The 20,621-nt window shown below is 40.3% G+C and overlaps 2 protein-coding genes and 1 non-coding gene across 12 annotated transcripts in view; 2 read left to right on the forward strand and 1 right to left on the reverse strand.

Annotated features, from left to right (window-relative positions):
* CCDC25 (coiled-coil domain containing 25) overlaps positions 1–6,558 on the reverse strand; it is a 41,805-nt gene extending 35,247 nt beyond the window's left edge. Inside the window, exon 1 of one of the 5 annotated variants that reach the window (XM_021942163.2) lies at positions 6,406–6,552. In XM_021942163.2, the coding sequence (XP_021797855.2) occupies positions 6,406–6,433 (28 nt within the window). In that variant the 5' untranslated portion in view covers positions 6,434–6,552. Of the gene's footprint in view, positions 1–6,405 lie in introns of all 5 variants that reach the window. The other 4 variants (XM_021942164.2, XM_021942166.2, XM_021942165.2 and 1 more) reach the window with 4 other exon arrangements.
* Positions 6,559–7,521: 963 nt separating this feature from the next.
* LOC116268690 lies at positions 7,522–7,623 on the forward strand. Its single transcript, XR_004175863.1, has one exon. It is a non-coding gene; the product is annotated as a U6 spliceosomal RNA (small nuclear RNA).
* Positions 7,624–8,266: 643 nt separating this feature from the next.
* Positions 8,267–20,621, forward strand: part of ESCO2 (establishment of sister chromatid cohesion N-acetyltransferase 2) — a 38,051-nt gene continuing 25,696 nt past the window's right edge. For all 6 annotated transcript variants that reach the window (XR_002523739.2, XM_021942160.2, XM_021942159.2 and 3 more), the window contains exons 1-5: positions 8,267–8,479; positions 9,368–9,436; positions 10,227–11,031; positions 14,015–14,108; positions 17,825–17,882. Coding sequence is in view for 5 of the 6 variants with exons in the window: in XM_021942160.2 (XP_021797852.1) it covers positions 9,384–9,436; positions 10,227–11,031; positions 14,015–14,108; positions 17,825–17,882 (1,010 nt within the window). In the remaining variant the exon portion in view is untranslated. The remainder of the gene's footprint in view (positions 8,480–9,367; positions 9,437–10,226; positions 11,032–14,014; positions 14,109–17,824; positions 17,883–20,621) is intronic.

Raw genomic sequence — 20,621 nt, forward strand, 5'->3', positions numbered from 1 at the left:
TAGTTGCCTTTCTTGGGGGAGAAAAACCTAATTCCTTTGTTTGACATTTATAGTAACTAAGTACAGAAGTAGTTGAGAAAGGTACCTTGAAAGAATGTGTGCATTGCCAAGTTTACAGAAATGCTTGTCTATTACTGACCACTGTAGTACCTTGATCAGGCCTTAGTGTAGCACGTAACAAATGCCAAAAGGGTGGGAATAAAACTAAAAAGCATTTCAGATTCTCTCTGAATGGCCTGGCAATAGTTCAAGTGTATACCCTTTCAATCCTATAATGTCACTACCTATAATGTCACCATAATAGAGTACCAAAATACTCCACCAAGCAATAATCTTTTTACAACCTAAACACCCCTTAATAGAGACTCTTTAGATATATTACAGATTTGAACATCCATAAACAAAATACCATGTACCCATTAAAAAGAAATGGCAGGTGAAGAAATTAAGTACCAGAACAGTATTTTTGTGTATCTATATATAAGAAGATTCAATTTATAAAAAATAAATTATAATGGTATGTGTATGTGGTATACACACACACGTTTTATTTTTACATAAGCACATATTTATATGTATGGAAGCATAAACATTTTTTAACAACAGTTACCTTGGTTAGCCTGCTATAAAACGTACAGATGGCTTTTGCAATTAGAACAGAATTTTCAAAATAACGATATAGGCCAGGTGCAGTGGCTCACGCCTGTAATCCCAGCACTTCAGGAGGCTAGGGTGGGCCGATCACTTGAGGCCAGAAGTTTGAGACCAGCCTAGTCAACATGTTAAAACCCCATCTCTACTAAAAATACAAAAATTACTGTCGGGCGCGGTGGCTCACGCCTGTAATCCCAGCACTTTGGGAGGCCGAGGCAGGTGGATCACAAGGTCAGGAGATCGAGACCATCCTGGCTAACACGGTGAAACCCTGTCTCTACTAAAAATACAAAAAATTAGCCGGGTGTGGTGGCAGGCGCCTGTAGTCCCAGCTACTCGGGAGGCTGAGGCAGGAGAATGATGTGAACCCGGGAGGGGGAGCTTGCAGTGAGCCGAGATCTCACCACTGCACTCTAGCCTGGGCGACAGAGCGAGACTCCGTTTCAAAAAAAAAAAAAAAAATTAGGTGTGGTGGCACACGCCAGTGATTCCAGCTATTGGAGAGGCTGAGGCATGAGGATTGCTTGAACCTGGGAGGCAGAGGCTGCAGTGAGCCAAGATTGTGCCACTGCACTCCAGCCTGGGCGACAGCAAGACTGTCTCAAGAAAGAAAAAATAACAACTGACATAAAATATTAATAAAGTTATCTCTGCAGGCCAAGCTCTCTAAGCTACAGTCAAAAGAATAACAGAGGAATGTTTTGATGGTTGACTTATTAAATGAGGTGATTAAGAAAATGACCATAAGAAACCTAAAGTGAGGGGCATTCTACAAAGTAATTCAACTAACAATGCCATGAAAGACAAAGACTGAGCAACTGCTCCCGATTAGAGGAGGCTACAGAGTAATGACACCTAAAGAATGCAACAATGATTTGTATGGTATATTTGTTACAAATACATCATTACAACACTAATAGGAACTGGATAAAGCCTGTTCATTAGATAATAGCCATGCTGCAATGTTAATTTCCTAATTTTGATAATGAAAAATGTCTTTTGAGAAGAGAATGCCCTTGATTTTAGAAAAACAAATCTGAAGCATTCAGGGGTTAACTGCAACTTACTAACAAATGGTTCAGGAAAAAGGTGTGTGGGAGAGAAAAAAATACAGAAAAAGAGAAAGGGAAAAAGAAAGACAAGGCATGTGGTAAAATGCCAGAATTTGTAGTCACAGTGGCTCACGTCTGTAATCCCACCACTTTGGGAGGCTGAGGCAGGCGGATTACTTGGGCCCAGGAGCTCGGGACCAGCCTGGGCAAAATGAGGAAACCCTGTCTCTATAAAAAAAAAATTAAAAATTAGCTGGCTGTTGTGGCTAAAGTGGGAGGATCACTTGAGCCCAAGAAATTGAGGCTGCAATGAGCTGTGACTGCACCACTACACTTGCCACTATACTTCAGCCTGGGTGACAGAGTGAGACTGTCTCAAAAAAAAAAAAAAAAATTGGGAGTACTCTGGGAGAATATACATGAAATCTTTTACTAGTAACTTCTCTGAAAGACTGAAATTATGTCATAATAGAAAATTAGTCTGCCACAGTGGCTTACGCATGTAATCCCAACACTTAAGGAGGCTGAAGCAGGAGGATCACTTGAGGCCAAGAGTTCAAGAACAGCCTGGCCAATATGGCGAAACCGTCCCCACTAAAAATATAAAAATTAGCCAGCCATAGTAGCGCATGCCTGTAATCCCAGCTACTCAGGAGGCTGAGGCAAGAGAATCACTTGAACCTAGGAGGCAGAGGTTGCAGTGAGTCGAGATCATGCCACTGCACTCCAGCCTGGGCAACAGAGCAAGACTCCATCTCAAAAAAAAAAAAAAAAAGAAAAGAAGATGAAAAATATAAAGGAACATCATTGTTGCGCAACAAGTCTGAATTAAGTTCCTTTCCATGTTAAGAAGGAAAAGTAAACTGAATTATTCTAGTTCATTTGTTATTCTCATCTAAATAATACGGCTGACTAGTACTGGAACTCATTATTTGGAAGACACTTGACTTACGGGTAGCAACCAATCCAACTTCAGAGGTGATCTGATTATTTCACAATTTATAGAACAACCTACTTTTAGGTAGATGACATTAACAGGTATTAAAAGTACAAGTGGACTTTGAGCCAAGTATCTACAATCAGATGGTCTTGAATTTGACATATTAGACTAATGTTCAATTATTCCCTTATGAGACAGCATGAAAGAATGAAAATGGAACACATTTTAGTCAGATATTAATCTTAAAACGTAAAAGAACAACTTCCTATGAAGATTTTCTTCCCATTTTAAAAAAGTTTTTATGCAGTAAAAACCATCAGTTAGTTGAAAACTTGGCAAGCCATACAAATTCATTTCCTGAAGATTCTATGTATTTGTTGTTTCTATACTGCCAATATGTAAAGTTTTATTACTATTTTACTGAGAAAGTTATGATTTTTCCATTAACTTTGCGGTTGTAAAAGATCAGCTGCACAAGTGCAGTTTTATTAGGCTTAGAGGCCAAATATTTTTCTAACAGGAAACAGTTCTGATATTATAATGGAAGTCAATTAAAAAAAAACAGGACCCACAAATCTAGTGAAGCATTTTGTTCTATTAAGGGCAGCTGTGTATGTGTGACTAGCACTTAAAGAATTTAGAGTAACTTTACGGGGAATAGAATAGCATAAAATACATTCAGTACCTACACACCCTGCCTGTATATGTTTTTCCGTTGTTGGGTTTATATGGATATCTATGTTGTTGAAGATTCACGAGTGGAGAAGTTATAAAGAGATGCCTGAGTTGCCAAGAATGAAAATGCTTAGAGGCCTATAAGGGTATATGATTTTTCAGGCTGGTTTTGAATTTTGTTTCTAGTAATTTTAATAATATGGGTAAAACAAACCACATGTACAGAAACAGAGAAATAGCTCACGGCGCACACTGTGGAAACCTAAACTACTGACAAAAATAAGGAGATGTCAGTGTGATGACGGTAGAAGAGTAGGGTCTGTGAGTTACAACTTACCTGGGCCTCCATCTTATTTCTAAAGAGAAAGTATCACCTTATTCAAACCCACACAAACAATGTGGAACTAGTTTCACTTAAATCTTACCTTTTGGCCGAGCGTGGTGATTCACGCCTTTAATTCTAGCACTTTGGAAGTCCGAGGCGGGTGGATCACCTGAGGTAAGGAGTTTGAGACTAGCCTGGCCAACATGGTGAAACCCCATCTCTACTAACAAAATACAAAACTTAGCCGGGCATGGTGGCGTGTGCCTGTAATCCCAGCTACTTGGGAGACTGAGGTAGGATAATTGCTTGAACCCAGGAGGTGGAGGTTGCAGTAAACTGAGATCACACCACTGTACTCTAGCCTGGGTGACAGAGGGAGAAGTCATCTCAAAAAAACAAAAAACAGAACAAAACAAAAACTCAACCTTTTGTAATTCCAGAACTTTGGGAGGTCGTCGAAGTGGGCAGTTCATTTGAGCTCAGGAGTTCAAGACCAGCCTGGGCAACATGAAATCCCATCTTTACTAAAAATACAAAAATTAGCCAAGCATGTTGGCTGGTGCCTGTAATCCCAGCTGCACCAGAATCACTTGAACCCAGGAGGCGGAGGCTGCAGTGAGCCGAGATCGTGCCACTGCACTCTAGCCTGGGTGACAAAGCAAGACTCTGTCTCAAAAATAAATACATAAAATAAATCTCACCTTTAGGCCAGGTGCAGTGGCTCACGCCCGTAATCCCAGCACTCTGGGAGGCCAGGGGGGGGGGGGGGGGGCGAATCACTTGAGGTCAGGAGTTCGAGACCAGCCTGACCAACATGGAGAAACCCCATCTGTACTAAAAAAAATACAAAACTAGTCAGGCTTGGTGGCACATTCCTGTAATTCCAGCTACACAGGGGGCTGAGGCAGGAGAATTGCTTGAACCCGGGAGGTGGAGGCTGCAGTGAGCCGAGATCGTGCCATGGCATTCCAGCCTGGGCAACAAGAGCAAACCTCCGTCTCAAAAAAAAAAAAAACAAAAAAACCTCACCTTTAGCATATAGAGTAGCAACAGAATAGACGGTGCTATGAGTAAGAAAAAAATGGCATTCATTTTTTCAACAAGCGTTTATTGAGAACTACTAGCCAGTCACTAAGTTAGGGAAACAAGTACAGTAGTCCCCCCTTATCTGTGGGGGATGCCTTCCAAGATCTCCAGTAGATGCCTGAAACCGAGGACAATACTGAATTCCATATATAAAAGGGATTTGCCACCTAATGATGCTTTGGTCAGCAACAGACCACACATACTATGGTGGTCCCATAACATTATAACGAAGCTGAAAAATTCTGATCACTATTGCCTGATGACCTGGTAGCCATCATAACACCGTGGTGCAACTCACTTTTTCTAAGTTGAGCCCGTTTAAATACACAAATACCATTGTGTTACAATTGCCTACAGCCATTCAGCACAGCAACGTGCTGTACAAGTTTGTAGCCTAGGAGCAACACGGTATACCGTACAGCCCGCGTTTGTGGTAGGCTATACCACAGGTTTAAGTATACTGTACCGTGTTGCTACAACAATGAAACCGCCTAATGGAGCATTTCTCAGAATGTCTTCTTGTCATTAAGGGAGGCATGGTACTGGTATTCCCTATACATATATACCTATGATAAAGTTAATGTATCAGTTCGGTGGAGTAAGAGATTATCGACAACTAATAATAAAATAGAACAATTATAACAACGTACTGTAATAAAAGTTATGTGACTCTGCTCTCTCTCTCCCTCTCAAAATATCTTATTTTACTGTACTCACTCTTTTTCTTCTTGTGATGATGTGACCACGGAAAGCGAAACACAGGACAAGTAGGCACTACTGTAAAGAGATCCTGTCCACGCCCTCAAGGAGCTTACACTCTAGCTCAAGCAGACACCATTTAATACCACGTGATAAGTGCAATGCCAAAGGCATACTTGGAACGTTAAGTGGGTCCCAGAAAAGGAACAGCTAAGCAATCTTGGGGTGGGAGCTAGGATCAGGAAAGGCATCTTGGAAAAGATGGGCCAAAACTGTCTTAAGGGAATTAGCTGGGGGTTGATTTTAGGAAAGGGGAATAACAGGAACAGAATGAAACCAATTCGGAACATGGCATTTCCTGGGAACGAAAAGCACCCTTTCCTTATCTGTCAAAGATAAGTCAGAGCATTATCACAGGTCACTTCTGAGATCTGGGACATCAACTGCCCAGGGAGTGGCTGAGTGGACATTCCAGGGTCTTTTTATTGTTTTCTGTTGCATCCCAGACCCTACAACCCCTTCCTGAAAGGGTAAAGCGCACTTCCCTTAAGAAAAAGTTGTTAGCAGGTGTGTCCTTTCTCACGGGGGATAATTATCAGGGCGCAGCCACAATAAAGGCCGCAGATGGAAGGTGGGAAGAAGACTTGGGATAAGGTGTGTGGAGGAGCCCACGGCTCTGGCCCAATTCCAGGGAGTGACGGGACGTCTTTCCGATTGGAGGACGAGAACTCCCCGATACAAATACAGCAGTGGCATCGCCCCTCCGCGCCCCCCACGCCATGACGAGGAGACGCCGGGGGAAACCCTGCAGTTGTGGGAGGGACAGACGTGCTGGGGGAACGAGAGGCCGCGGGAAGAGGCACTCGCATCGAGGAGGCATTTTAGAGCGAGGATCAGGCGCAGCTGCGGACTGGGGGTCCCGGCTTCGGAGCCCGCTGTCCAGCAGGGTCCCGGAGGGCGCGGCGCCCACTCACCGCTGCTGCTGGTGAAGTAGAACACCATGATCACGGGAGCGATGCGGTGACTCCACCGCGGAGCAGCAGCGCTCAACTCACGAAGCTCAGGATACCAGACTCTCGGCGGCCGCCTGGTTCTCGGAACTCCTCCGTGCACTTCCGGCGGACGTCGGGGCGCGTCATAACGCCGGCCGTGGGCGCCATCTTTAGTCCTGGCGAGGCGAAGGGTATTGGCAAGGAGTTTGGTTCAATGATTTGTGGGTTAAGGGAAAGAGGCATCTTGGGCACATTAGTTAACCTATCTGTGCTTCACTTTCCTCAGCAGCGAAATGAAGATGATACTAGAGCAGCTAAGTCACAGGATATTTTTTAGGGTTAAATAAGTTAATGGGCGCGAAGGGTTTAGAACATAGCACACAAGCGAGTTGTTTCTGATAGTCACCTGGAGAATATGCCTCTTGGGGATTGGACTGTGTTCTGGCTCAAATCGAAGGCCTGCCATCCCAAACCTCTGAACCTCAGAGGTACTCCTGCTGTAAAGTAGGAATAATCATACTCATGTAAGGCTCCTACAGCACTTGGTTTTGCCCTGATTATTTCTCTTTTGAGAAAGCACTTTTATCTGAGGAATGTGAGTCCTTTTAAATTACTAGGTCTGGAGAGGCATTAAAATGAGACCCCATCATGTTCTACTATCCCCTTGAGCTATGTATTCATCTCCTGAAACTACCTGCTTCTGCCACAAGTAGCTACCTACTAACCTCACACTGCCACACAAGACACTATGACCCACACCCTACAGCTTAACAATGTCTAGCCAATCACTGATGCATGTAGTTTCTATAAATGAAAATGCTTGACAGTTGTGTATCAGCCCACTTCCTGTCCTCCTTTTTCGTCTTTAAAAACCTGCTTGTAGCAAAGGCCGGACAGAGCTCATATCCAAAGCTACTGGTGGAGGGTGAGGGGTCGGGGGGGTGGAATCTTCTGGGCAGCTGTCTCCGCTTTAACTCAAGCAAACTCTACATTCTTATTTTTTTGCCTCAGCCTTTCCTTTTAAACTGACACTCTTAAATCACTCTCACTGACTTCATTCTATGACATTGAGGGCATCACTTAACGAAATTTATTTATGTGCTCGCTTTGACAGCATGTGTACTAAAATTGGAATGATACAGAGAACATTAACATGGCCCCTGCTCAAGGATGACATGCAAATTTGTGAAAATTAAATTTGAAAAAATAAACATAAAACCCTAAACTTATTTGAAACTAAAAATGTGCCAGAAACACTGTACCAGGAGCTGGTGACACAAAGATAGTAACAATAGCTAACAATAAACGTTTTAGGAACTTTCTGGTTTTCCAAAGTAAGAATTTAACTCTGTTCTGTAAATAGCAATTGTGTTGGGGTTCTCAGTTGTATTATTTGTAAAATGGAAATGGCAATAGATATTAATACCTTATGGATTGTGGTGAGAAGTAAAAGAAACAAAACATGTAAAGCATCTAAGAATGCCTGGCACATAGCAGGTGTTAAGTTTTATATTTTAATTTTAAAAATAAAATAGTGAATAGAAACCTAAAGTTACTGATAAAAATGAAACTAACAAGCTTCAAATGTGAAAAATAAGTGCATTCAGAATCTTGGAGAGGCCTGTATTTATTTATTTATTTTCGAGACGGAGTCTTGCTCTGTCGCCACGTTGGAGAGGCCATTTTACAAAAATTTCTTACCCCAAGTGACCCCAGAGTGTATATCGACTTCAACCGGACCGAGAACTACAATTCCCAGAATGCACCTAAACAAGGCCCCGGGAACGCAGCCCGGCGTTGCTGCAGGGAATTGTGGGTGGCGTGGTTTCCCTCAGCGCTTTTCACCTCACCAGGGCGCGAGAATCTTGGACACAGCCGCCAGGGTGGGCGGGGTAAGGGCTGGTGCTCCACCAATCACCGAGCCAGCCCCTGGAAGCGTTGAGCCGTGGCCAATCGGAACGCAGCGGCTTCCTCCTAGCCTGGCGCGCGATAATTTGAAGACGCTCACGGAGCGGCTGGCTGGGCTGAGGAGAGCTTGCCGGGTTCTGAGGCGCAGGTAACCTCTGGAGTAGGCCGAGGCAGGGCTGTGGAAGGCTGAGGCGAGCGGGAGACCTTGTGGGACGTGGGGACCAATGTCACGGGAAAAGAGCTTTTGCTTGGCGCTCGGCAGGTCCGCGACCCCGAGATCGAAGAAGCCACTAACCCGTTCTCCGCGCTCACAGGCGCTGGGTTTCCATCTTCCCGACGTCGGCGTTTCCTTGTTTTGGATTTAGGGTTGGTTTGTTTGTTTCCCTGACCGGGTTCAGGGTCGGGACGCTTTCCTCTCCTACCTTTCCTCGCTTAGCCCCAGAGGGGCCATCCCTTAAGCCGCAGCTCGACCTGAATTCCCAGAGACCCTGGCCTTTCAGTTTGTTCATTTATTAATGGCTTTGAAGTAACGCTTGTGTGCTGCTTTGGGGGGAATTTTCCTGATGCCAGGAAAGGGGAAGGAAATGAACTCTGACGAGCCACATAGCCGCCTGCTCGTGCATTCTTGCATTTGTTTTCAGCAGCCTCACGACTTTAAGGGATTTTTATAAAAAAGGAAGCAAACGGCATGCTCCAGGCTCCTCAGCTAGGAAAATGGCAGAGGACTGTGCTTCACCCATTTTCTTGCTGGGCTCTGATGAAAAGTTACAAACGGTCTCTGCCTTCATTGAAGGCTGTTGAGATGGGGAAACAAGAAGAAAATGTCTTAAATGGACTATTAGGAAAATACAGGGTGCCATGGAAGCAGAACAAGCGCGTGTAACCCTGGGAGGGGTGGAAGGAGAGCAGTGTCGAGGAAGGCCTCCCGGAAAATAGGGTTTTAACTTGGTGTGAAATAGACTAATTAAAGGGGGTGTAATTTTGATAAAGCGACTTTTAATATTTTGATGAATGTGGTTATTGTCATTTCTTTTAGGAATTCAATAAAGAAAATGGCAGCTCTTACTCCAAGGAAGAGGAAACAGGATTCTTTGAACTGTGACAGGTGAATCTCAGCCTACGAATAGAAACTCTTAGAAAAATCCACCTTGTCTCTCTTGTTCTCTCCCATTTTCTAAAATTTTTGTTCTTCCACTAGCCTACTCCTTGTGGCTACAGTGATAACCTATATTTTAATTTTAGCTAGGAAATACATTAAGTTTTCATAACGAATTATTTAGTCCTTTTCAAGGGAATCAAAGAAGGCTGTTTTTTGGTTTTTGTTTTTTTCTTTTGACATAGAAGCAGCCTATTGAAGAAAGCTATTTTCTATGGCTAGGAAATATACCAGATCAGCTATTACCTTGTTTCTTTCTGTTCCCCTATAATATTTTATGTAGTGTCTTGCATACAGTAGATGCTTGTCTGGAAACAATTCTAGAAAGTTTGTGTACTCAGATATTAATTACTCTACCCAGGAAAAGCCCCAGGGGGTCAGTTCATTACAGACAATTATTATAGGGGACTTGTAGAAAATAGAGCAAAATATATGAGCTGTCATTTATATATGGCCAACACATAGAAATAGATTTTAAAACACATGCATATATGTCTAGCAAAGCTTCTTTGTGTATGGTGTTTGTTTTCATGAACATTGGGCTCTTTGGGAAGATATTTGAATGTTTTATTTGATAAAGACAGAATTTGAGAATCCTACTGTTAAACTAATAGAAAATTGTGTGTATGTTTGGGGGTACATGTATTAATATGACCTATAAGTAGAGCTTATTACTTAGCAGTAGATTTATGTAAATTTTGACACAAAATAATCTTAATGGACTTTTTTTTTTTTATAGCCTTTTACACTTCACTGAAAATCTGTTTCCATCACCTAATAAAAAGCACTGTTTTAATCAAAACAGTGATAAAAATGAAGAAAACCTGCATTGCTCTCAACAAGGGCATTTTGTTTTAAGTGCACTCAAAACAACTGAAATAAATAGACTGCCATCAGCAAATCAAGGCTCACAATTTAAATCTTCTGTGTCCACTGTATCTTTCTACAACCAAAATAAGTGGTACCTCAATCCACTGGAGAGAAAGCTGATAAAAGAGAGTAGATCTACTTGTCTAAAAACTAATGATGAAGATATATCTTTTCCCATTGTGACAGAAAAAACGCAGGGAAAACCAGTCTGTTCCAAGAAGAACAACAAAAAATCACAGAAGAGTTTAACTGCTAAGTATCAACCAAGGTATAGACACATCAAGCCTGTATCAAGGAATTCTAGAAATCTCAAGCAAAATCGAGTGATCTATAAGCCAATTATGGAGAAAGAAAATAATTGTCACTCAGCTGAAAATAATCCCAGTGCTCCTCGGGTTCTAAGCCAAAAAATAAAACCACAAGTTACGCTCCAGGGTGGAGCAGCATTTTTTGTTAGTAGAAAAAAATCCTCTCTTAGAAAATGGTCCCTGGAAAATGAGTTGTCACGGGGCACCCAAAAGAATAAATCAGAAGTGATTGAAGATTCTGATGTAAAGACTGTCAGTGAAAAAAAAGCTTTTGAGACAAGGCAGGTGCCAAAGTGCTTAATCCTAGAAGAGAAATTGAACATTGGACTAAGTGCAAGCAGTAAAAATCAAGAGGAATTAATAAAGGTAAAGCTAAATATATCACTTTAAAAATGGCTATATAATAAAACTCTAGTATGACATAGTTGAATAAAATTTTATTTTCTGGACTGCTTTTATAAAGCCAGATAGCATAGTGTTTAGTTATTGTAAGGAGTTTATTTATTTATTTATTTTGAGATGGGGTCTTTCTTTGTGACCCAGGCTGGAGAGCAGTGGCACAAACACTGCTCACTACAGCCTCAACCTCCTAGACCCAAGCAATCCTACCAAGTGACTGGTACTATAGGTGCACACCACCTCACCTGGCTAATTCTTGCATTTTTTTTTTTATAGAGGCTGGGATTTCACCATGTTGCCCAGGCTGGTCTCGCACTACTGGGCTACAGTGATCCACCTGCCTCACCCTCCCAAATTGCTGGGATTATGGGTGTGAACCAGTGCACCTGGCCCGGCCACATTTTAAGTTCTCAATAGGTACATGTAGCTGGTGGCTACCATATTAGACCATGCTGGTCTAGAACTTCTGTTGCTGATCTTCTCTCTATAACCTTCGTCAGAAAAAAAGTTGGGTTTTGTGGGGCAGCTAGGGACAGAAAGCCAATGAAGCAGCCTTAAGAAAGGTTGTCTCCCAGATCAGGGCTTCCATGTCTATGGTGGCTTGTTTATATTCATCACAACCCTTGTAGCTGGAGAAATGGTAGGCGTATGTGATACCCATTATACTCAGGCTTATAGTCATGTCTTTCCTAACCCACCTCTCATCGTTGCCTTCCTCACTCACTTCTCTCAAATTCAACCCCAGTTCATATCTCTTGTAATCACCTAAATTTCAAACCTCAGTGGCAAAGATTATAAACTGGTGGCCAGTAAACCAAATCTCGCCCATAAATGTTTTGCTTGGCCTACATAATTTTAAAATTGGAGTCAAAATTTTTTTTAAATACAAGAAATTTCTGGTGTCTCATGAAATATTGAAAATTGAGCCTTCATTTCTACATGGCAATAATCAGCTGAATATCAGGCTGAGTATCATACCATTTGACAAGTATGGGCTGGCTCTTCATTTCTCTAAGTCAGTGTATATTTAGATGAGTTTAATTTTGATAATTTTACTTACTGCTGCCCTTGTAAGACATTTAAGTTTTTAGTCCTCACTGTAAATATTTTTTTTCCTATTTATCAAGTATGGCCAAGTAGATTGTTAAATGAGATAGGTTCTTGCTGGCTAAGCCATGACAGTCTAATTTTACTAATTCATTTTCTGTTTATATCAACAAAACACTTCTGTGTCTTGATAGGGATTTTGATTACAAGAGTAAGCTTCGTCAAAATTTATTAAACTGTGCTTTATACCTATACATTTATATGAAAATTAAGTTTTTTGAAAGGTTGGGGCATAACTCAAGCTAAAATTGTCTCAATCCAGTAAAACAAAGAATCTGCAGTTTCCCTATACATCTCCTAATGATGATGATGATCTATTTGGTACAGCCTGGTGGTGTACCAAATGAATGGTGACCTGATGAGTTCTGTGTAAGCAGTGTAACAGAGAATTCTGTAATTCTCTTTTCTGTCTTATTTTCATTTTCTTAGCTTCACTTTATGGGTTTGGTATTGAGTTAGTTTTCAGTAGTTTGGGAGGCTGGGCTTTTGTCATTTTAAATTTGTGGAAAGGGACTATACTCTCTCAGGATATTGCTAAATACCCATGTCTGGAATTCATCTCTGCTAGCTAAGGGCGAATCTGATTTTCTGTTTTTTTATTTTGAGATGGAGTCTCACTCTGTCGCCCAGGCTGGAGTGCAGTGGCGCGATCTCAGCTCACTGCAACCTACGCCTCCTGAGTTCAAGCAATTCTCTACCTCAGCCTCCCAAGTAGCTGGGATTACAGGCACCCGCCAACATGCCTGGTTAATTTTTGTATTTTTAGTAGAGACGGGGTTTCACCCTCTTGGCCAGGCTGGTCTTGAACTCCTGACTTCGTGATCCACCTGCCTTGGTCTCCCAAAGTGCTGGGATTACAGGTGTGAGCCACCACGCCCGGCCGGTGAATCTGATTTTCATGAGGATACCCTTTCCCCAACTCATGGAGCCCTGAAAAGTGTTAAACTGATGGGTTATCCGACCTCTGCTGGGATATTATGGTTTTGAGTAGTAGAAGTTATATTTTAACCAAGAGGTTTTTCCTTTTTCCCCAAGCCGTATATTCCCTAGTAATTCCCAAATTAGTATGAGGGAAATCTGTCAGAATTTTTTCTACTTTGCTTTTCCCACATTCCTGCTACTCTCCAGTGACTCTAGAAAGTTATTCTTTCCTTAGCTGCTCATTTGAAAAGTTCATGGCAAAAAGTTGTCCCTTTCCAGTTTGGTGGCTGCTGGGGAAATTTTTGCCATTTTTACTGACTTTTTTGTTCATTTCATTATGAAAGTGATGGTCTGCAATCATTCTGCCATCTCTATCAGAAAGTATAACACATTTTTGAGAGGATGACAGATTACAACATGTGTACTCTGGCTTTTTTTTCTTTTGAGATGGAGTGTTGCTCTGTCGCCAGGCTGGAGTGCAGTGACATGATCTCGGCTCATTGCAACCTCCGCCTCCTGGGTTCAAGCGATTCTCCTGCCTCAGCCTCCGAAGTAGCTGGGACTACAGGTGTGTGCCACCAAGCCCAGCTAATTTTTGTATTTTTAGTAGAGACGGTTTCACCGTGTTAGCCAGGATGGTCTCAATCCCTTGACCTCGTGATCCACCCACCTCAGTCTCCCAAAGTGCTGGGATTACAGGCATGAGCCACCGCACCCTGCCATACTCTGGCTTTTAAAAGATAATGTACACTTGGTGCATACAGGGGAAGTTTTCCTAAAAATAGTTTGACAATTGAAAATCACATTATGAAATGTAATTCATAATAAATCCTTTGTTTTAGAAATAGATCTGGGATTCATTCACTAGAAAACAGTTAAAAATTAGATTTGTTCCTTTTTTTTTTTTTTAACCTATTTTCAGGATTCATCAGATGACAGAGTTTCATCAAAGGAACATAAAGTTGATAAAAATGAAGCTTTTCCTTCAGAGGATTCTCTTGGTGAAAATAAGACAAGTAAGAGAAAACTAGCATGAATTTAACTACTTAATGCTTTATTACATATGTTATATAATAATAATTCTTATAATAATTTTTGGGTCTTTCTTTTTTCAGTCGTGTGCCTGTAGTTAGTATCTTTGTTTTTATCTCTGTGACACTGTTTTCTGTAGTAAAACAGTGCACTGCATTTTGAAAAACAAGAAACAAGAAGATCCTAGGTTAAAATTTTAGACAAAATGGTAGTCTTAATTGGTCTATGGCTATGGCCAAGTTACTTAAGCTCTCTAGAGTTGAGTGTTCTCATTATAAAATCATACCTACTCTATCTTTCTCCCAAAACAATGTAAGTTAAAACTATTATGTATATTTGTGATCAAAGCCCAGTTGTGAGCAGAACTTACCAAGTCTTATAAATGACACTGAAATGTCAGGAACCATGAGATTTTTGTCTAGGTTTACTGCTAATTAGCTGTATGATCTAGGAAGAGATCTCTAAAGAGTTAAAGTTAATTTTTAAATTTCTGTCAGTTCTGAAATCGTATTCCTAATTTATGCTATCAGTGTTCAATTAGCTTAATAAATTATGAATACATAAAGCTTTTTTTATGATTCTGAGATATGATGCTAATAACTAGTATTTACTGAGTGCTGAATATATATATCAGGCAGTGCTAAGTATTTAGTATAAGTTATGTTTTTCATAGATTGTGCTCAAAGCACTGATACAATAGAACATATAACAGAAAAACAATGCCATCTACTTAAAATAGTTATAAATTTTTCTTTTAAAATATATTTTAGTACATTGTCTAAGTCCATTTAAAGAAAGATAGTGAATAAAAATAATACAATGGTATAAGGATATGGCAGAAATCATGAAAGTTATATAAAAAGACCAAAATTTTATTACTTAATAACTACAGTGTATCATTTAATTCTCCCAACTACTGTAGGTCCTGATATGCCCATTTATAGATGAGGAAATGGACTTGGGTTAAGTAACTTACCCATAGCAGCTCAGACTCTCACCTGCCTTGGCCTTATTTCTAGAGGATAAGCTCTAATTATTTTTCAGTGCAAAGTTAAAGTTTGTTTTTTTAGCCCACTCTCAACTTACTATTTTCCTCAAATCAGTCGCTGTTTTAACTTTGGTCTTTTCTTTTAATAGACTGTTTGTTTTGCCATAATTTTAGATTTACAGAAAAGTTAAAGTACAGAGAATAGCAGTGTATCTCTTACCCTGTTACCTCAGTTCTTAACATCTTATGTTATAATACCTTTGTCAAAACTAAGAAACTGGTATTAGTATAGAATTTTTTTTTTTTTTTTTTTGAGATGGATTTTTGCTGTGTTGCTCAGGCTGGAGTGCAGTGGCACCATCTCGGCTCACTGCAGCCTCTGCCTCCAGGGTTCAAGCATTTCTCCCACCTCAGCCTCCCAAGTAGCTGGGATTATAGAGCGTCCGCCACCATGCCCGGCCAATTTTTGTTAAGATGGGGTTTCACCATGTTGGCCATGCTGGTTTCAAACTCCTGACCTCAAGTAATCCACCCGCCTCAGCCTCCCAGAGGGCTGGGATTACAGGCGTGAGCCACTGTGCCCGGCCATAAACACTAGACTTTATTTGGAGTTTACCAAATATTGGTAGTAGTATATTACTATTAACTAAACTTTATTTGGAATCTTCTATTAATGTTTTCTTTCTGTCCCAGTATCCAATCCAAGGTACTGTATTATGTTTAATTGTAATGTGTCTTTAGTCTTGTCTGTGACATTTCCTGTCTTATTTCTTTGTTTGCATATCGCCAGCTGGACGTTGATATCTCCAACTCTAATCCAGTACTCCAGGATTTATTCTATCCTTTTTTCATCTGCAACTTCCCTCTCAGACAGTGAGAAACTTAGTTCCTACTATTCACCTACTTATTTGTTCTGTCCCAGTAAACATGTAAAACATTTCATAATTGTTAATTCATACCCCTGTGAGAAATATATTAACCAATTAGAGTGCAATTTTTTTTTTCTCTTTGAGACAGTCTCACTCTGTCACCCAGGCTGTAGTGCAGTGGTGCAATCTCAGCTCACTGCAACCTCTGCCCCCAGGGTTCTAGCGATTCTCCTACCTCAGCCTCCTGAGTACTTGGCATTACAGGTGTCTGCCACCATGCCTGGCTAATTTTTTTGTATTTTTAGTAGAGATGGTGTTTCGCCATGTTGGGCAGGCTCATCTCGAACTCCTGACTTCAGGTGATTCACGTGCCTCGGCCTCCCTTACCTTTCATCTCATTGTTCATGTTGAGGTTGAGATGAATCTTATCTAATTCAGTGTCTTTTTCTGTATGTAATTATTGCCGAAGTAAGCTTTTGTGGAATCCTGTATCAACTCATGCCATTCTTTTCTAAATGTGATATATTTTCAATTTTTTCCCTTTGTAGAATTCCATATATAGTTTAATAATATATATATATTAAATAATATACGTATTTTCTAGGATTATAGGCGTGAGCCACTGCACTCAGCCTAGAGTGCAATTTTAAGTAGTGTCTTTTTGTCTTTATCCTTATAACTTCTAGTTAAAACACCATTTGCTGAAGTTACTTAGGTCAGCTTCTCTTTTTCCCCCTACCTCCTTCGGTGTCATTATGCTGTACAGTTCTAATATAGTTAGGTTCATTTCTCACAGTATGCATTCCATCTTAGGCTACCTCAGTAGCCTGGTTGATATTTATACATATTTTTTTCTCATTTGATGTACATTGAAGTTCATTCTTTGTGATTTTTACAGTTCTGTGGGTTTTATCAAATGTATAGAATTATGTATTAGCCATTACAGTTCCTTCACCCTAAAATTTCCCTATGCCTACGTTTTGTTGTTACTGTCCTTCCCCACAGTCCCGTGGCAACCATTAATCTGCTTTTTATTTCTATAGTTTTACCTTTTCCAGGAAAAACATTACACATATGTATCCTTTGGGGTCTGGCTTATTTCACTTAGTAATACATTTAAAGTTCATCCATGATGTTGGATGTATCAGTAGTAATTCTCATTTATCACTGAACTGTCGGCATACCATAAGAATTCTTTATATATTCTGGATACAAGTTTTTGATCAGATACATGATTGCAAATATTTTCTCCCCTCAATCTGTGGCTTGTCTTTTCATTCTCTTTATTTTTTGTAGAGCACAATTTTTAAATTTGATAAAGTCTAAATTAATTTTTTATAAATGTATTATGCTTTTAGTGTTGTGTGTAAAAACTTATTACCCAATCCAAGTTCATGAAGATTATTCCCTAATAGTTTTCTAGAAGTTTTGTAGTTTTATGTTTTTACCTTATTATTTTTTTGTAGAAACACAGTCTCACTAAGTTGCTCAGACTTGTCTTGAACTCCTGGCCTTAGGCAATCCTCCCGTTTTTGGTCTCCTAAAGTGTTGGGATTACAGGCATGAGCCACCATGCCTGATCATAGTTTTACATTTAGATCTGTGATCCATTTGAGTTAAGTTTACATAAGGTTTGAATAGGTGTAATTTTTTTTGCATGTGGACGTTTAATTGGTCCAGCACCATTTGTTGAGGACTGTTTTTCCTCCATGGGATTACCTTTGCCTCTTTGTTAAATCTCGATCTTGAGTAGTATTTTGTCTTAATTAACCTTTGAAATCTTATGAATTAAAGGTTTGATTTTATTTGGTAATACACATTATCACAATTTTTCCCCTACCAGTTTCTCCTAAGTCCACTGTCTATCCAATCTTCAGTGCATCTTCAGTCAATTCAAAAAGGTGAGAATTGTTACTGTTTTAAAGTTCAAGCCTTATAAATTACACAGGTCCTCTGGGTCTCTTTTTCAGTCTCGTGCTACTTAATTTGGGGAGTTTTTTTTCTTCCTCACTAAGGGGAATAGGAGAATAATATTGAGAATAGGGTGATGAAATCAGTCCCTCATGGAAACATAAGAACTTAAGAGTTGAGAGATGGAAAAGATCTTTATATGCTTGAGTAAGAGTAATTGCTAACATATAATACCTTACCTGTAATAAGTAGCTTTTGTATCTATTATCTTAATTTTCACAACAAATTAGAAGGTAGATACTATTATTCTATTTTTAGCCTAAGAAACTGTTAGTAATTTAGCCACAGTTGCACAGCTATTAGGTACTAGGACCAGGACTAGAATCTATATCTGAACCAAATGCCCATTAAGTTATATTTCCTTCCCTGGGTGATAGTATAGTAGCTATAATTTAATAAGCATTTATAGCTTCATGATGTAGGTACCATTGTTACCCCATTTTGTAGATGAGAAAGCTGGCTGGAGGAGTAAGTAACTTGCAGCAGCTTAATGTTTTCATAAAGTATAGCTGAAGCTACCAATATCGTATTCAAAGCTGAAGACTGCATTGGGGGAGGCACGGATGGGTAGAGAGCATGATAGGCAGCAGAGCTCTGAAAAAGTAGTTTCTTATAGTCTAAACATCTTCTTCCTAAGTAGCTTTGATCCTTCTCTCTCCATTTGATTATAAATAACTCCAGATATTAACTAAGGAACTTCCCGGCTACATTTTCCTTACTCTCAGAGCACCTCATCTTAAATTGCCTCAGTGACTAGGTTGAGTGGGCAGCTTTTCCTCTTCAAAGGTTTGTTTCTAGTTTTTCTCACCTTTCCCATTTTTCACCTGTGTTGTTATCTTTCATGACCTTTTATTGAAGATGCGAGCTGTCTTAGTTCATTTTGTGTTGCTATCACAGAATACCATGGACTAGGTAATTTATAATGGACAGAAATTTATTTGGCTCACAGTTCTGGAGGCTGAGAAGTCCAAGATCAAGCAGCCACATCTGTTGGGTGCCTTCTTGCTGCATGATCCCATGGCAGAAGGCAGAACAAGAGAGTGTACATGAGAGAACAAGAGAGCTTGGCTTGCAGCCTCACGTCCTTCAATAATCAACATTAATTCATTCATGAAGGTGGAGCTATCATGAGCTAAACACCTCTTATTAGGCCCTACCTCCCAGAACTGTTGCACTGGAGATTAAGTTTTCACACATGAATTTTGGGGGACATGCTCAAACCATAGCAGAAGCCTACCACAATTAACTGATAAAAGTGTATACTAATTTAGTCTAGTATAAAGAGACAGGCCAGGCTCTGTGGCTCACGCCTGTAATCCCAGCACTTTGGGAGGCCAAGGTGGGTGGATCACCTGAGATCAGGAGTTTGAGACTAGGCCAACATGGTGAAACCCCATCTTTACTAAAAATACAGAAATTAGCTGGGCATGATGGGGCATGCCTATAATCCCAGCTACTCAGGAAGCTGAGACAGGAGACTAGCTTGAACCCAGGAGGCAGAGGTTGCAGTGAGCCAAGATTGCACCACTGCACTCCAGCTTGGGCGACACAGCAAGACTCTGTCTCAAAAAAAAAAAAAAAAAAAAAAGACAGTGGGATACTATTTGTTAAATAATATGATATTACTCTTTTTGCAGACTCCAAAATGTCAGTTATCAGCAATTTGAGATTTAATCTGTTACTTCAGATAGATTACAGATTCTCAAAGTGCTTAGTCTCACATTTGTTTTTTGGTTTTTAAAATTCATTCAGTGAACATTTAGAGAGTATCACATGCTATTGAGCTATACTGAGTTCTAGAGATGTGAAGATAATTAATGTGGTCTTGCTATCAAGGTTATGGTTAGAGGAGGGTAGACATTTAAACTAGTATAATGTTACAATTGCTAAAATGGAAGCAAAGAGATGGTTATCACACATGCAGGGTCAGGGAGAGCTGAGTTAGCAAAGGCTGCATAAGGTGAAAAGGGTCAGTAACTTGGACAAATGTTTTTTCATACTGTAGGTAGCAGCCCATTAGTAGTTCATCAGACCAGTTTAGGGTGTCATATCTTGTGACTGTTACTATGGGACTGAACGAAGGTGGACGAACACAGAAATGAAGACAAAGACAAAAGGATCTTTTTAAAGAAGGGGTTGGGAGCTTCTCACTTCTAGTGAGCAAGGGCCCTGAGCTGCTACAGCCTTTCGTATTTATTGGGTAGAAACAGCAGAGGGGAGCAGGTAAAGGTCAGCTGCATGATTTATCACAGGTTCACTTGATTGTTAACAAGCTTCAAATGTGCCTGTAGATAATGGCAAGAAACACTGTGCCTGGGCATGACTGCCCTCAGCATTCCTTCTGGGTGGCAGACGCAGTTGGTCAGTTTGCCAGCAACCTGCATTCATGAGAACAGTTTGCTGTTTGCTCATATGGCCTCCAGTGGTATACTGAATTGGTCACAACCCTCATTCTTTGGCCTCCAACAATAGCATTTATTTTTAGCGGAGTAGTGTATCTCACACAGCAAGTATATTTAGTGAAACTTTGGTTTTATGTCTATACTAGTCATGTGAAATGTATTTCTTAGCATAGATTTGTGAAGTCAATTTGAAAACTACTTTTCAGACAAATGGTAAGAAGACAGCTTGACTTAGCTTAATGCAGTAAAGCTAATGCTCCACTTTTT

The sequence above is a fragment of the Papio anubis genome, chromosome 8, assembly GCF_008728515.1.
Source record: "Papio anubis isolate 15944 chromosome 8, Panubis1.0, whole genome shotgun sequence".
Lineage (NCBI taxonomy): Eukaryota > Metazoa > Chordata > Mammalia > Primates > Cercopithecidae > Papio > Papio anubis.